This window comes from Anguilla rostrata, chromosome 7 (assembly GCF_018555375.3).
Source record: "Anguilla rostrata isolate EN2019 chromosome 7, ASM1855537v3, whole genome shotgun sequence".
Lineage (NCBI taxonomy): Eukaryota > Metazoa > Chordata > Actinopteri > Anguilliformes > Anguillidae > Anguilla > Anguilla rostrata.
Genome location: NC_057939.1, coordinates 9,234,453 through 9,251,315, shown reverse-complemented (window position 1 = coordinate 9,251,315; position 16,863 = coordinate 9,234,453). Strand labels below are relative to the sequence as shown.

The window sequence follows — 16,863 nt, the reverse complement described above, 5'->3', positions numbered from 1 at the left end:
ATTTCAGGAAAAGCGCCATGATGGAAAAAAAAAAAGACATTATGCATGTAACATTCTGAAACAATAGCCACCTATATCGGAAAGAAACTAGAATGAAAAAAGGTTACACGGGTGTAGCTCATCGAAATGGTATTTTGCCAATACAAGTAATTGTATAAGTGATTTATTACTGCAGTGGATGGCATTCAGATAAAGGTGACTCCACATTAACATGGCAAAACTCAAGACAACAGGCGCCGTTAAACCAAAGGCACACTTACACCTTGGTGATAGCACAGCAGAAGGGCATTTAAAAATACAGATATTTTTAAATAATTTTGCTTTTTGGATCATTTGAATAACTGAATGCATGACAGATGTTTATGAATATCATAACCACCTCAGAGGGGTTGTTTTTTTTTTACTGGCGTTTGGCGGAATGTGCCGGATTTAACCGGATTTAACCGACAGAGGCGAGGATCACGTCCACGGCGGTCTCCTCTTGGCTCCGCACCGTCACCTGCATGGTCACCCCGTCGGCCAGCGCGAGGCGGGACCGCACCAGCACGTCGTGGCCCCCCCGGAACACGCCTGCGCCGCAAGATTGACAGGTGTCAGTCATCCATCAAACTGAAGCGCCACAAACCAGAAAGCCCGGCAGAACCGTTCTGGAAAATTATGGCATTACTGACTAACAAGCAGGACCCAAAACCCCAGAGTGCACCTCTTCAGCTAGGCTCAACGATTGGTTCAATAATGAATGAATGATTCCATTTGGCTTCAGGGGAGCCCGTTTCTCAGACCCTGTTCTGCTGTGTTAGGAACAGCTCCTCATAATGGCCGTGTGGCTTCTGCAGCAGTTGCATCACCTCCAGGATGTAGCTTCGCCAACGGCGGTTTAAATGGCTCATTTCATCGGCTGATGGGAAACGGCCATCCTTGTGTCATTAACCGCTTCACATTAAGTAAACGGCGCAGGAAGTAAACTGCTTCACATTTTGTTGTGCTTAGTGGGAGAAAAACACTGGCTATTAAACAAAGGTTTAAAGCAGGGGGGAAAAAAACATCAAAATCACTAGACAACTACTACCAAGTCTTAATACGCGGCATGTTTTCCGAAGTGTTTGTGAATGAAAGCTTAATCTAATTTGTGGATATGCCAAATGATCCATTCTTTGGGGGGTGTTTCTTGGCGTGCAGATTTCAGTCTGATCATAAAGTATATAGTCACAGTTATGTAACCAACATATCAAACAGGAATTCCAGCAAAATTTTAAGTCCATTTCAAATAATCTTACGCACGGCTATCTTTAATTTTATTTGCATGATACAAATATTATATCACCAAGGATCTCGGCATGGCAGCAGTGATGGACCGACGCGATGCCATAATTTTTATGGTTGTTTGATAAGCCGACTTCAATACAGACAATGTGAATTTATTCAGGTAGGAAAGCAGAAAGTTCCCAAACCGAAGGGTGGGGAGAGGGGGGAGGTTTCGGGGGGGGATAAGGCTCTCACCTGCTAGGAACAGGACGTGGGAGTTCTTGTTTTCGGGGACCTTGTCCGATCGCTCGCATGGCTGCATGCCCAGGAAGCTGATTATGTTACCGACGGCCTCTGTGGGGTGAGGAGCCATAACAGTCACAACCACAACCTCCACAGAACCAAGCAAGCAAAACAGTGTATACATTTTACCCTCCTGAACACAGGTGAAATCATGTATAAAGAAGTATCCCATTAAAGGCATGATTCTGCTGATGGTGAAACATTTTGCAGCACAAACAAAACTGTAACCATGGCATTCATGGACATTCATAGATAGCTTTCACATTTTATCTTCCCTCCTCTGATCTCTTATCAAATCAAATAAAACTGTGTGGTGAGTTACCATCCAGAGTCCGGACAGAGGAGAGGGCGAAGGTCTCCTCTTTCTCAAAGTCGTCTCCCACTTCGTCCCAGGCGGCACCGAAGTTGGGCTTGAGAACCTTCTGGATGTGGTCTGCCACGGTCACCTCTAAGTCCTCCAGCTGGCAGGGGGCGCCAGAGAGCACGCATACAAGGCAATTTGGAGGGAAGGGGAAAGATTGAGAGGAAATTCAGTAAGCACCTGAAGGGAAACATTCATGCAGTGGCATACAGTACATGCCATGATACTGCCATTGTGGTTTACTGGCTTCACTTAGTTTAGACACTTCTTGCCAGTGAATAACATTTCTGGTACAGCAGAAACAGAATGCAATTATGTTGACCAAAATCAATCAACCAATTAATGTGGTTGCATTAAAAGTGAGAAAAGGATGTCAGGACCGCGTACCACATATTCGTCGTCGTAACCGTCATCGTCGGGCTCTCCCGTGTTGGGGTCACAGTCGCGGACTAAGTACTTCATAGTACAGCTGAACGTACAGGAGACTGAAAGGACACAAGGAAAGAGACGATTCCTCAGAGATATCTGCACATCCTTGAATAAAAAATACACCCAAGTTCTTCCCTCATTTAAAGGGATTAACAAAATCGATCACCAAGCCATACACGTACAAAACGGCAATAAGCATTTCAACGCATTTCTCTGCAAGTGCTACTCCTGCAGGGCTCGATACAGCACTGCGGTGTTTCTGAATGTGTTTCGAAACGCCGCTGCGCGCGGTGTGAGCGGAGCGAGAGGACGCGGGGGGGCCTACCCGCGGTGGGGTCGTCCTCGGGCAGCCGCACCAGGCTGTAGCAGGACCCCGGCTGGCTGTAGGGCAGGTTGGCGGCGGGGATGTACTGCACCACCTCGTAGGCCTCCGACGGCTCCATCTGCACCAGCACCTTCTGCAGCAGCTGGTCGTTGAGCGTGTTGGTGCAGTCGAACTGGAACACCATGTGGCCGGCGAAGGTGTGCTTGATGCAGCGCACCACGTACTCCGTCTCCGCCTCCGTCAGCTGCACGGGCTCCGAGGACTTGAAGAGGGGCCCCAGGCCCTGGAACTCCGGGATGGCCGCCAGTTGCTCTGCGATGCGGGCGGGCAGGGAGGGAGACGGCGGGTCAGAAACACGGGTCGTAAAAAAAAACCCGAAGCCCAATCGGGAGTAAAAATGAAACGGACGCTCTTTCGCTGCTGAACACGCGATTACTGAACATTGCGGTTTTGCACTGAGAAGGTAGAATGGAATGATGGGGGGGGGGGGGGGCAAACCTTGGTAAATGTCTTGCCGCGATGGTGTCAGCTTCTCTGGGAGCTTACTGGTGGCAACGGGTGCGATTTCTGAAATAAAGTAGAACAAACAGCAGAAATCTCATGAGACTATAAATTATTATTTTTATTACTTTTAATACCTTCAAATTTTCATCTTAAAGGCACACATAAAGGCAGGATTTTTTGCCTTGCTGCAGTCTGCAGGCATTAACATTAAGTAGCTCACAATGAATCTTTATAAACATTTCTTTTTATTTATTTATTTTTTAAATCATCTCAAGGTTAGATGAGAGATTTGAGAAATCAAATTGTACTTGGTGTTCTTTGGCCAGCTCTAAGCCTGAGTTGTCCTTGAATGCTCTCACACACAAGGCCACATTCTCCGGTGGAAATGCGAAAGTAGAACAGCAGATTCCACTGAGGGGAAACGATAACCAGTTCAACCTTAACAGCTGTGGATAAAGAGTACCCAGGACTGGCCTCTGATAACACAAGTGAAATATTTATTCCATGAGCCACATAAGCACCACCTGCTGGATGCATGACAACTCAAACCCCTTTTCTTGGGGTTAATTCTAAAATACTTGTTGACTCTTAAAAGAAAGCTAAGAAAAACCCAGACAGATTCATCATACTGAAAAAGTATGAATGGTGAAAAATATATCCAGCCATAAATGTACTTAATATAAAAAACAAACCTAGCTGAAAACTGCACATTTGGATAGTTAAATAATAAAGTGCACTGCTACATTCCTCCCAAAAGTCATGACACTGATATCAAGGCACAAAGCTAGCTGCTCAGTGTGCCTCATTTTAAAGGTGGTTTCTTAAACCAGACTAAAATAAGGCTGCTCAAACCAGACTAAAATAAGGCTGCTCAAACCAGACTAAAATAAGGTCACCAGACTAAGGAAGAGCAATCTTTCCAGCTTCCAAATTTTTTTTTTCTCCAAAAATCTCTAATGCAGAGGTGAAACAGTAAAGCGAAAGACATCCACTGACAGAGCCGACCTATACGAGTTGAGTCTGGGTCACAGTGGATGTCACAGACACAAGCCTGCTGCAAGACGATTCGTTTCAGAACTTGTAAAACACCATAAATTTCACTCTGGAAAGCACTCCACAGCAGATGTCTGAAGTACCACTATTACCAACAAACAGTGATTTGCTCTGCCAGCCTTGCTGTACATCTCTAAAGGTATCACCTGTCTTCTGCTCTGTGATGGGTGTGGTTGCCAGGGGAACGGTCTTCATATCGAAGGGCTTTTCAGAAGGCTCCAGAGTGTACTGGTGGAGAGACTTCTCTAGACCAGGAACGGACACAGTCAAACCTGGAAGAACATCACAACAGCCATCAATTTACCCGGAGAAACATGACTGTGACCGTTAATTCTCAGAGAAATACTACAAAAGTCATTTCTCCACAAGCAAAAAATACAAAACAAAAACAAAACCCATCAACTACAACCAACACGTTCATCCCTGGAACTGCAATTCACTGAGAAATCCAGACACAATATGGTACTCAGCATACCCCATAAGCGTAATGAATTAGTCACTACGGTCTTAGCGGCTGTACCATTAAAGATGTAGGCAGCGTTCAGCGCCTTCTGTTTCTGCTGCAGGACGTTCATGTAGAACGTGGCTCTGTCTCGGACCTCGTCGTCACTGTCCATCATGCACCTGCACGAAGGCACACGAGCCAGGACGTCAGTCACACCAGTACAGCTAGCACTCACACAACTACAAACAACCAATCAGGATCTACAGTCAGACAAATAACCCAAACTCTCACCCCCCTCCATTTTACTCTACAGTAGAAAAACATTACTTCAAAACTATTCGACATACAATAACCATAACAACACCTTAACAGGATGCCAGCAACCTCTAAAGCAGTGCCACTCAACTCCAGGTCAGATCAGTGAAATCAGGTGGTGTAGTGCATAGTTGGCACAAATGCCTGCAGGCACTGCGGTCCGTGGGACCTGGAGTTGAGTCGCGCTGTTCTAAAGTGTCAGTATTACCCCGCCCCCGTGTGATCATGTGAGACCACGCACCTCTGCATCAGGACCAGCACACTGGGGAGCAGGTCATCATTCTGCGCCCCAAACTTGGCCAGGGCGCTGACCGCAGCTGGAGCGGGGAAAAGAAACAGGTCAATAACAAGCAGGGCACTAATAATAGGCAGGACACTGCCACTGGACCCATGAGCACGCTACCTAGCCTGAGCTGCTTCAGTATATATCCAGCTGTATAAATGGACATTATGGTCTTACAAAAAAAAAATGCAACAAAAAAAAGTCATTTTGGATGGGTCAGTCTGCAAAATGGCTGCAATATAATACAGATTATGTGCGAGATCATGTGACTGCCCACTTGCATGACCTCACACATAAAACTGCAGCAATTTGTAACACTACACCCGCTGACATCAATCCAGCACAAGCTCTTTTCAGGGATGACGTCACCCAAACAGTAAACAGATACGTGTTCTAATCGATGGATTATGGCTGAGCTCACGGAGAGCAGCCATTGGCTGAGGCACTCACCGGCCCTGACGGCCTCGCTCTCCAGCACCACGCGGTTGAAGATGAAGCGGATGTACTTGGAGGGGCAGGGGGTGCGGGGGCCCTCCTTGCCCAGCAGGTGCAGGATCTTGGTGGCCAGCACGGTGTGCTCGCAGTCCTCGATGAACTCGCACAGGTGGGCCAGCCCCGTCTCCTTGCTGTCGGGGTTCTCCTCGATGATGCTGATGATGCAGTCCACGATGGCCCGCTTGTACTCGAACCCGCCCTGTCACAGGAACACACAGACACGCAAGCGCAAACGCACACACGTTAGGTTACTCTCTTCAGTGATGCAGGACACGCAGGGCCGCTTGTGTCCAAACCCGCAGGGAACACACAGACGCCTGCACAGACACTCACATCGTCCCTCAGCATGTTGGAAAGGAAGTTCATCATGACGCTGTGCTTTCTGGGATACTTCTGGCAGAGGGCACTGATGGCCTGCACCACCACCACCTGCAAAACAGTCAAAAGCACGCCATTTACACAACAGATCATTCAGATAATGTTTCCACAAGTTCTCTATTTCAAAGTAAGTCAAACAGTCAGATGTTATAGAACTTTGCCAATTACCAATAGTGATTGTTACAGCAGCATTAGAATCCCCTTCTAAGAACTTTTGTGATGTTACACCTTAAAGGGTTAAACAATTTACTGACATCAAACGTAACAAAATCTACTTGAAAATCTTCATTCCATCTTGCAGTACTCTCGATTTTAATTTCATCTCTGCTCTATTCTTTGAAGCCCTCACTCAGGGCTTCAAAGGGAGATGGCGTCACCTTGAACTCGTCGGAGATCTCGGACACGAAGGAGGAGATCTGCTTCATGAGGCGGTCCACGCTGCTCTCGCTGCCCGTCTTCAGCAGGGTGGTGATGGCCAGCGTGGCGATGCTGCGGTTCGAGTCCGTGATCAGGTTCTCCAGGTCCAGGTTACAGGCCGTCACCGCCGAAGGGTGCTTCATCGCCACCTGGTGGAGACAAAGAGCACAACACACATTCAGAAAACTGGGGAGGGTTGCGTCGAGTACGTAAGTGAATACAGTGGTCGTGTTCACATCTAAAGGCTCTGGTGAAACTTGTAAAAGGGCTGGTAAGGCCTGCCATACATTACTGACTGCCATTTGCCAGCTGAGAGACTTTTATGAAGAAAAAAACTTTCAAATCATTCAAAAACCCAAAACTTAACTAACCCATACAAATTCTGAAAGTGTTGAAATCTGACAAAGTTATTGCTAAATATCTTTAGTTGCATACGTGTCAGAGTAAACCTATATCATGCAGAAAGCCCAAACGGAGCTTAGCATCTTATTTCAAGCTCAGGTGCAGTTATTTGGGGGGTTGAGGTCGCACCTTGTTGAGAGTCCTGACTGCAGCATATCGCAGGGCTGCTTTGGGGGAGCTGCAGAAGAGCTGAAGAACTGGACAGAAACAAACGCAAAAACACACATTCATATGTAGGCACACGGTCTGGATATAACGTGCTATTTGATGTTGCTGCTGTAACCCAAGCCCTTCCTCAGAGCCACAGAACAGACTGCTGGGGGAGAGCGCTCACCTGAGACGGCGGGGGCGAGCTCGCGGGCGGTGCAGTTGGGCATGTGGACGATGGCGGACGCCGCTTCGTAAACCACCATCTCGTGCTTGTTCCTCAGGCAGCTCTCGATGAAGTCAAACAGGGGGCTGTCATGTCTGCAGAGAGAGAGAGAGAGAGAGATCACCATCTCCACACACACCAACACACACACATTTTAATACTTTTATTCATGTACATATACAAAAGTAACATTAAAAGACATAAACAGCAGAGACACACAGTACATAATAATGACACGGGAACTTGTAAGTTCATTAGGGATATAGATAGCAGCACTGCCTCCAAATATGGCGGCTACCTATTATTGCTAGCATGGAACAGCAACTTGCCAGCTGCTTTGCCCACGCGCACACGCGCACACGTACACATCCCCACTACACAGACGGACACGCAGACGCACGCACCCGCCCTCGGTCTCCTCCAGAAGCCTGCTGGCGATGCGGATCAGCATGCAGTAGGCAAAGGGAGACTTGAGGCCCGACTTGGTGAACTTGTTCAGCATCTTGGACACAGCCAGGCGGTCGTTCTTCCGCAGGTGGTAGAGCAGACCCAGGGCGTGGTACTGCAGGACAGATCGGACACTCCCTTAAAATGCGATCTTTTACATTTACGAGAACACACACACTTCTGAAGTGAAATATTGCTGGAGAAGATTTTATATGTAAAATTATTCAATTCGGAATTCAATGTGGACATCTGCTGCTCAGGTAAATACTGTATATAAGATACATTGTCATTGTTAATTGTTTAGCAGTTAGTCCCGCCCACCTGCACCATGATGTTGTCACTGGAAGCCGCTTCCTGTGCCTCGTTCACCCAGCGCTTCACGACGTCATAGCTCATCTTCACCATGTGCTGCACATACACACACCACACAGTCAGCTTTTCATAATCACATATTGTATATATATATATTTTTTCTTTTTTTTTTTTTTAATTAAAGGATTTAACAGTTATCTTTTAAATATTTAAAAAACATGAACATCTAGCGAACACAGCTGTTACTGCTGGTGAGACACAGAGCAGGGCTGGAACACTGAGACTGACCAGTGAGGAGACCAGAGCGGAGCTGGACACGCTGGGAACCTTGTCCACGATGGCCTGCTTCATGTAGCGCTCGATGGCCTGCAGCATGGTGGTCTGCAACAGGACAACATGAACATTAACGCACATTAGCCTCACTGCAGTATTATATGGGTATGCTAGCGAATGCCATGGACAAACTGGACACGAAGAGAGAGAGAGAGAGTGTGTGACATCACTCACATCTGTGATCCTGCACAGGGCTCGGATCGCTGGGCCCCTGTACACATCCTCTTTGCCGGTCATGTCCTTGGTCAGGCTACAGACAAAGACAGACACATTCAATAAAGAACAGATGGGATCCAAGCTACATAAACTTTAGTACTGAAATGATAACATGATGCAAATACTATCTTAAATCATATTCACAACTATACATCCTGGCGCTTCAAATGTTTTTAAATGCTAGTGGTACATGATGCTGGGATGCTGTAAAATGAAACGCGGACATCCCTGGACGCTTTTGCAAACTTACCTGCTGGTCACAATGATGACATCCTCGGAGATGTTGGCCATTTCCTTTATGGTCAGGTAGCACATTCTCCGCAGGGTTTGCTGTTAAGAGATTGTACGTACACATTCAGACCAGTCAGGTCATGCCACATCCAGTAATGTTCACAAAGACAGTCTGAGCTTTTAAATTCACAAGCACAGAGCTCCTTCACAATATTAAGCGAGGTTACATATGTCTGGTAGGTAGTTATAAAATCTGCACTTACATCATTGGACTGGAAGAGCCTAGTCATGGCGAAGAAAGCCTCCGTCGCCTCTGTCGTCCCAAAATGTTCCCCCTGCAAGGAATGACAGAAAAAATTTAAATACACGATTCAGAACCAATGACAGATGGCACACTGGCATTCTGTAGGCACTCCATGCTTGGCAGAACAGGAGAGAAGTCCTAGATTCAAACTAATGCATATGGTCCAGTTAAGCAAAGGATTCTACATTTTCTCAATATAAGAACATCTTCCAGTTTTTAAACTGAACATGAAACATAAATAATTTAGTAATGTTAAATGCAGGGCAACGTGTACTGGGATCAAATTTAATCTGGCCCTACAAATAAAAAAAAAATGAGGGAAAAAATTTAATACACACACACACTGTGAAGTGCACTGTACCTGGTTGAGCAGGTAAATGATCTTGGTGAGGATGTGGAGGCATCTTCGAGGATTGATGGGTGTCTCATTGAAGATCCGAGCCTTTGCGTAGGACAGATCACATCAAAGAATTTAAACGAATAATTCTGACCTCCAGAAAAACAGACAGCCACAGATCTTTTATTTTTTTCCCCCCATGTGGAATCAATTACGATTTTGCCTTTTTTGTAATAAAATCTGAATTACTCCCTGACCATTCCTATAAGCATACAACATTGTGCAATGCTTAGTCTGGATTTGACAATGGTTTTCCAGGTCAATGATACTGATACTGTGCATGTTTCCTGTTCTTTAAAGCACTTTGCTTGGTCCATACACTGTATGCAGGTTCAGCAAACATTGCAGGACAGCTGTTCTGACGGCTGCAGCTTCTGAAGGTTTTTATGAGTTTTTTCTGTGGGCTCTCCGGCCAATAAATTACTTAAATTAAGCATTTAATTTCTGAAACACACAGAAAAGTAGCAGAAACGGTGGCCAACCAGGAAGAAATGTACAATAATTATCAGTGAATCTGCTAGCAACCTACTGCTAAGGACTTTATCAGCACAAAAACAACAGGAAACACTTTGTGAACTCGCCAACAACACCTACTGTGGCCACATTGTGTTGCCGGCTTTAGCTTTCAGCTTAGCTGGCTGACCTGTGACTGATACTACACTTGCTTTTGGGAGTCAGCAGCAAATAGGATTCTTTCTTTCCACCTATATAGCCTATTACCTTAAAGTGGTATGCGACTTATTCAAAAGCAACAACCATGTGTTTCCTTCCTGTGTAGTACATTATATATATGTGGGGGGGGGGTCTTTGGAAGGCAGAACACGTCACGTTCAACTTTACACTTAGAAGTTAGCCTGGCAACATTGTGGGTCACACACAATCACTTTATCATGCAGTTATTACCTCTTGGAGGACAGCGCTCTTCTCCAAGTGTTGGAATGGGTTCGAACCACTTCCTACAACGGACAAATAATCTTAATAAACCAGCAGTTATCGACCAAAACACAGCGAAACAACCATGGTAAAGAAAATACTTTACGTATTCAACTAGAAACACATATCAATGATGTCAATTAGTCTAACGTTATAGGAATACATTTGAACGCTGAATGCATCAAAACCAGCTAGCTAACTGGCTATCTAGCCAGCTAGACAACCTAACTAAACTCTTTCCGAAATAACTTTACTGTGATATAGCTAATAAGCAGTTGGCTTACAGTTAGCTGGGCTGCGTAATTCATTCTAAAAGAACGTCGGTTTGGTTTAATTCACAAAGATTTCTGCCAGTTAACATCGTAAGTAATCTAACTTAGCTAGGGAGGTATTAGCTAATGCAAAGAACTGACTGATAGTTGACATGACTGTTCCTAAGTCATGGTCTCCAGCTAACTATTTGTATATGAATGATATTGCATAATAAAACATGTTGTCACATTTGCAAATCAATTAACCAGCTATACGAATTAACCAAGACCTACGTGTCCCTACTGTCCAGGATTAATTTGCTAGCTAGCTAGCCTGCTAACATTATATGAGGCCTGCAATATCTCTTCCTGGACTGAATTCATACAGTCTTTCACTATGCGGTTCACTACAAACTTGCCTTATTTAATCTATAGCAGTGGTTTCTGGCTCAAAAATAATATCTTACCAGATTCTTCGTCCTTCTTGTCAAATTTCTTTATCATTGTTGCGACTAGTTTTTCTCAGCAATCGTTTGCACCGCTTCACCAAAAAACATAGGAACTCCACGTCGACGGAAATGACGTCAAGGGCCACGTTACAGATTTTGCGAAAATGAGTTGCAGTGATCTCCCGTGACTGTAGAGGCAGCAGTGAGGGTATGTCTGTAGGCCTACGTTGCTGTTCACGGTGCTGAAATCCACACCCCCATACGATCTATTTTAACTGCAAATAAACCATGAATTAGTTTAAATGTCTAAATGTCACTGTATCAGAAATACATATTTTAGGAGGAAGTGATGAAAAGCTACCAGAATCGGCAAAGCAAAACTCACATAGAAAAAATAAAGTCAATATTGTATATTCGCAAGGTGTACTTGTGTAAGCGAACTCTTAACAGGTACTAGGGTATTGACAACAAGGCACAGAAAATACGGTGCTGTTTGCCGCACGTTTCGTCCACAGACTTCATCAGGCTGAATAACACACGATGGTCATTAGTGAACACATTAGCAGTTAGTCAGTGTTAGGGTTGAGGCAAGTTTGGAGTTGTGTTTAGAAACTTGTAATAGTTGTGGCAAATCGTATTCGTTGATTTTGGATTATCCCGTTTTTTTTTTTGTTTTTTTTTTGTTTCATTTCTTTTTATTACTCAATAAAATATAGTTTTACGTTTGGTTCCCTCTCGTGGTCAAATTAAAGTAGTCGAATAATGGTATGTTGCTTTCTATCTATTGAAATATTGATAAGGCAACCTTCATTCGGAGAAATAATTGGTCCTTGTGGTCATCCGTAGAAATCGTTTTGGCACGAGCATACCCCTTCGAATTCAGCAATGATGATGCAGGCAATCATAACTTGTGACATGTACCATGATACCACATGGTTCAGTGGGATAATTATACTTTTATAATGGGCAAACTAGTTCCAAATCTTCTGGAGTTAATTTAATTTAACTCAGGCATTGTGGGGAATGTTTATGTGATTTAACTATTATGAAAAAAACTTTAAAAACCATATTTAATTATCGAACTGTGGATTGTGTTTTCTGTCCTGACACTTACCTGCCAGGATAGATGGAGCTGTTAAAAATATTAATTTATCTGAGAGCCGTTTTCATGTAGAACCTTAGGTGAAGTCACTTAAGTGTTTCTGTCTGTATTTGAACCTACGTTCTTATTCAGAGTCAATGAAATAACTATTTTTGTTGATGTTGTTGTTGTTGTTGTGCCTGTGGTGCATTTATTTCATAAATAGAGAATGGATCCTGCAAAGTGTAATACTTGAACACAGTGATCATTTACAAAAGTCCAGTGTAATGTTTAATGTGATCCTCTTTCAGGCAAAGTTACTGGGGAAAAAAATCAGACAGTTCATCTGCGTTAATTTATTACAGAAAAAATAATGACTTTGAATATAAAAATATTTTTGCAGTACATTTGTTGAGATAACCACAGTAGCATGTATTTGATATATGCAATACTGATTTCTTACACAGAGACACAGAGCAAAGTTGATATTTACAAAGTATGCAATTAACTCATATGTTACAATGTCAGTACAGGGCTTTCAATACATATTTCCCAAGTGCACAATTATATTTGGATACAAACCCCTAGAAAACAGCTGTACAGTCAGGTCCAGAATATTAGCAACCTTGATGAAAATGAACAAAAAATGTATAAATGTATAAATTAACAGAACAGGGAATGAGCTATAGTGAAGACTCAAAAAAGGCAGAACTATATTCTTTGATACTAAAAGAACTGTTAAAAGAAAAATGTCTTTATTTACGAAAGTAATAATTTTCTTTTATTATGGGTTTGTTTTGTCACCAATTTTCAACCTGACTGGGTAAAACACAGAAAACTGTTTCTAAAAGTTGTTCACATGTCACAAGATTCTCAACTGTAAAGTTTACATTCTGCAGCATATCATGCAGTAGACCAACATACATCGTTAATGGAGATAACGGTTATGGGAATTCATAAAAGATTCAGTCTAGTCTGCTTACAAGCACAGTATTCTTAATCCTTCAGAATCTGGGGAACTTAAAAATGTACCCTGTTTTATTCATCTGAATATATATTTCTTCCCAATACAGGGGGTCATACATAAAGCTCATTCAGAACAAAATATACAAAATAGAAGTAGGTATTTCTAATATGTGGGTTCCATACAATATTTATGAGGTTATTCAATCTAAATTGCATGTATTAGAAGAATTCTAGTCTGCCAAACCTCATATGCTTAGCCCATTTGGATAAATCAACAAAAAGTGCATATACACAAACAAAAATACCGAATACAAAAACTGAATACAAACTCGGATATGTATTGTCACAATTCGTTGCAAAAGTAACTGTCCGGCAAAGATGATAGCTTCAAGCAGATAACAAAAAATGACGTCTTCAAATTCAAGAGCATACGCCTGATACCGCCAAATGTAGGCTATATTACTTCAAAATCATAGCGGAAAAGGGTGTTTGTTTGCTTTTAAGCGCTATTGCGCTTCATAAAGGAAGTGACAAATGGAAACAACAACATATTACAGCAATCACAGGGCTTGCGCCAGGTGCGGGGACTTTACTATTGCTTACTTATGAAGCATTGAAAGTTAGTGTGCAAAGCTTAATTTAAACAAGTGAAGTTGAAGACTGGCAGCTGCACGTGTGAGTTGTATATGAACTAATAACAGAATAATATAAAGATACTGTGCACGATTTCATAGTGATGAAATTATTTTTTCCCAATCTGTGCCATCAAACGCGCGTTGTCTGCCGCCTTGGCGCGCAGATTCTTAGCTTTGGCAATGTTGAAGAGGATGTTCATGATGTTGGTGGGGACGTCGAGGGAGAGGGTGAACTTGCTCCGTCGATCGCTTTTAGCGCTGTTCTGGAACATCTTCCCTCTCAGCTGCGTCTGGGTGATGTACTTGTATCTGGAGGCGGGAAACGTCCTTTTCTCTCGGGTTTCCACGGAAGAGAGATTGTCTTCGGGCAAGTAGAGGAAGCCCCGCTCATCTGATTGCGAGTCGTTCGGCAGCTCGTTCTTCTTGGCTCCAGAGAGAACGTCGTTGTTACACAGAAAGTTCAGTTCGCTCTCGTATAGTCTGAAGCAGATGCTGGACGTCGGAGCGCAGAGGACGGCGAACACGAGCAGGGTTCTCATGTACGACATCATAGTGTCCTGCGCTGGCTGGGAATAAGAAAAGAGCGGTTAATTAACGATAAGGGAAATAAAGGTAGCGAACGCCATGGAGAAAAGCGGTTTTGATTCGTTGAGCCGTCTAAGCATTATTATCTTTGTAACTTTCTTTGAAGTTAAATCTGCCGCGCCGTCCTTTACTGGTACATTTCGGCACTGTTTTCCCGTCCAGAATCTAAATGACACGACGATTGCCTTCTGATCACCTTGTCGGTTTCATTCATTAGCTAAATGTTTTGATCTCGCTCTGGGGCAAACACGTTTCCAACACTCATTCGTTTTTCAGTGGGACCTAGATTGTTTTTTCTCACTGCGTGGACATAGATTAAATTATTGAACACAAACGTCCCTTGATTCATAGTAAATTATGGAAGTTCTTGATAAAACGAGTGGTCACCTGCTGTGTCCCCTTCACCAGAAGGTGTGCGGCTCCCACCTGAATCACACGTAAGAACACGTGCAAAGCTCTAAAGACAAGTTGTGGACTCGGTTGGTGATTTTTTATTTATTTATTTTTTATTTTTTTGCATTCCCGCTAAGATTTCAGCCATCTGTTCCGACATTACTGCCGCTCTGGTGCCTCCGCTGCATGCTGACCGGCTCTACCTGGGCGATCTATCCCCGACACGCTTCGAGACACAAGCGCAAAGTCAAAAGAACAAGAGAGAGGATCTGCACAAACGGAGCTATTTTTTTAATTCCTCCGAACGAGTGGCTTGGAAATTTTATATAATGGGCCAAGTTGAACTAATTGACTAATATAAAGTTTCAGGACTAATTAGCCTAATGTGAATTTATCTGTGTGCGCCGGATCTCTACCGGGATGAATAAAACACGCGCACGTTCAGCGGACGAAACATTGTAGTCAAGGCATATGGAAAAATGCGAATAGTAGCTATCTACAAGATAAAACAAGATATCAAAGACCTATCATAATGAACTCCGAGGAAAAGTCTGTGTTTTTCCTTTTAATTTTTCGGAAATGATATATGGTAGTCTATTAAAACTGAGGAACTCGGCTAAAAAAGCACACGTGGTTAAAATGGAACATGTTCAAAATATATTCGAACGCACAAAAATATATAGGTAAAATGAAAGCTATTTGTACACTTCAGTTTGTAGTGTTGTATAACAGAAAACAATATTTCACCTATCTTAAAATATTCCTAGATTTAGGGACCTTTACCGGTTGCTGTACGCGCTGAATTTGTCTGAAGAAATATTTGTGAAGTTTTAGTGCAATGTAGGCTATCTGTCCAGATATAAAAAATTTATTTCAAACCTCAATGAAAATAACGGGTTGCTGAATGTTGAAGTCACTTATGAGATAGAAAAGAATTAAGACTTACCCAGATCCTGAAGTTGAAGTGGGCGAAACACAATGAACACAAAGTTTAGGAGATGTAAAAAGAAAATGTTTACATTAGTTTAGTAATTCCGTCTTTGTGAAAACTTCCTCTTTGGACCAGTTCTTCTCGTCTATACTATATAACCAGTCTGATCACGAGTTTACACCGTAATTCCTTACGAATGGAATTCATTTACAAGGGTCCCGTCGAACTGCAATCGTAAACGCGGTCTTACGTCACAGGTTTGACATTTTTGTTCTTCCGCACTCAGAGTCAGATGTGGGTTGGCTCTACGTGCATTCGCGAGTGAACTATGCGGCACTGCCTACCCGTCAAATTTTTTCATTCGCTCTTTCAGACCTTTGTTTATGAGAGAAACGAAAATATCAACCAGCAGAATTCCCTGACATTAAGCACCTCAGACAGCTCCTGTGCTGCCAGTCCAGGAAAAGCGAACAGACAAAGCAAAACTCTTTCTCTCACACACACACACAGTGCTTAAGTAATTAATTTAAACTATTTGCAACTTCCCAAAAATCACTGTGTCTGGAAAAAAAAATACATAAACACACATTTTCGATAATTAATTTTAATTTCTCAACTGCAGACTCTAAATAAATAAATGAACTAGATTAAAGTTGTTTGTAGTTTGCGACTCTTCTGCATACATTATATACTTACAATCAATGACCAACGGTTAGGCTACAATCCTTTTATCACCCAAATAAGACTTTCACTTCTGCTGACTACACCACCCAATAAATTTGCTACCATCATTTACCATGTCTAAACTTGAAAGTTGAGTAGGTTTGTGCCATCTTAAACATGTGTCAAAATGAGTTGGGCACTAGATATAGAGACAAGAGCAATAGGCAGTCTACTAAAAGTTGTTCACTGACATTTTAAACCGACTGATGATTAAAATTACAGTAAATTGCACCAAAACAGACAAATCAAATTACTTTTTCAAATTGCGACTTTAACCTGGAGATTCAAAGCTGGTGGGGAATGCTCGGGATTTTGTACACAATCAGATTTAGGGACCGATAAGGTGAC

At 43.0% G+C, this 16,863-nt stretch overlaps 2 protein-coding genes across 2 annotated transcripts; both read right to left on the bottom strand.

The window, feature by feature from the left end:
- Positions 1–389: 389 nt before the first annotated feature.
- On the bottom strand, positions 390–11,372 carry copg2 (COPI coat complex subunit gamma 2). The gene is made up of 23 exons (XM_064342661.1): positions 11,220–11,372; positions 10,472–10,524; positions 9,533–9,613; positions 9,131–9,202; positions 8,887–8,966; positions 8,595–8,670; positions 8,376–8,468; positions 8,097–8,183; positions 7,733–7,890; positions 7,290–7,423; positions 7,085–7,152; positions 6,514–6,702; positions 6,092–6,187; positions 5,714–5,957; positions 5,222–5,297; positions 4,741–4,844; positions 4,367–4,492; positions 3,162–3,230; positions 2,664–2,975; positions 2,297–2,394; positions 1,871–2,009; positions 1,501–1,599; positions 390–570 (listed from the first exon to the last, which is right to left on the bottom strand). Exons 1-23 carry the CDS (start codon positions 11,254–11,256, stop codon positions 440–442), a joined length of 2,622 nt encoding a protein of 873 aa, XP_064198731.1. The 5' UTR covers positions 11,257–11,372; the 3' UTR covers positions 390–439.
- Positions 11,373–12,623: 1,251 nt separating this feature from the next.
- ucn3l (urocortin 3, like) lies at positions 12,624–16,248 on the bottom strand. Its single transcript, XM_064342654.1, has 2 exons — positions 15,808–16,248; positions 12,624–14,449 (listed from the first exon to the last, which is right to left on the bottom strand). The coding sequence occupies exon 2, from the start codon at positions 14,432–14,434 to the stop codon at positions 13,991–13,993; it is 444 nt and encodes a 147-aa protein (XP_064198724.1). The 5' UTR covers positions 14,435–14,449; positions 15,808–16,248; the 3' UTR covers positions 12,624–13,990.
- Between the last annotated feature and the right edge of the window lie 615 nt (positions 16,249–16,863).

What these genes read in the sequence shown, in the direction of transcription:
- ucn3l (XM_064342654.1), bottom strand. Translation starts at nt 14,434, where the DNA reads ATGATGTCGTACATGAGAACCCTGCTCGTGTTCGCCGTCCTCTGCGCT.
- copg2 (XM_064342661.1), bottom strand. Translation starts at nt 11,256, where the DNA reads ATGATAAAGAAATTTGACAAGAAGGACGAAGAATCTG. An exon ending in CAAGAAGGACGAAGAATCTG is followed by an intron (nt 10,525 to 11,219) that starts GTAAGATATTAT and finishes TGTCCGTTGTAG; the next exon opens with GAAGTGGTTCGAACCCATTC. An exon ending in CCCTGTGCAGGATCACAGAT is followed by an intron (nt 8,469 to 8,594) that starts GTGAGTGATGTC and finishes GTCCTGTTGCAG; the next exon opens with ACCACCATGCTGCAGGCCAT.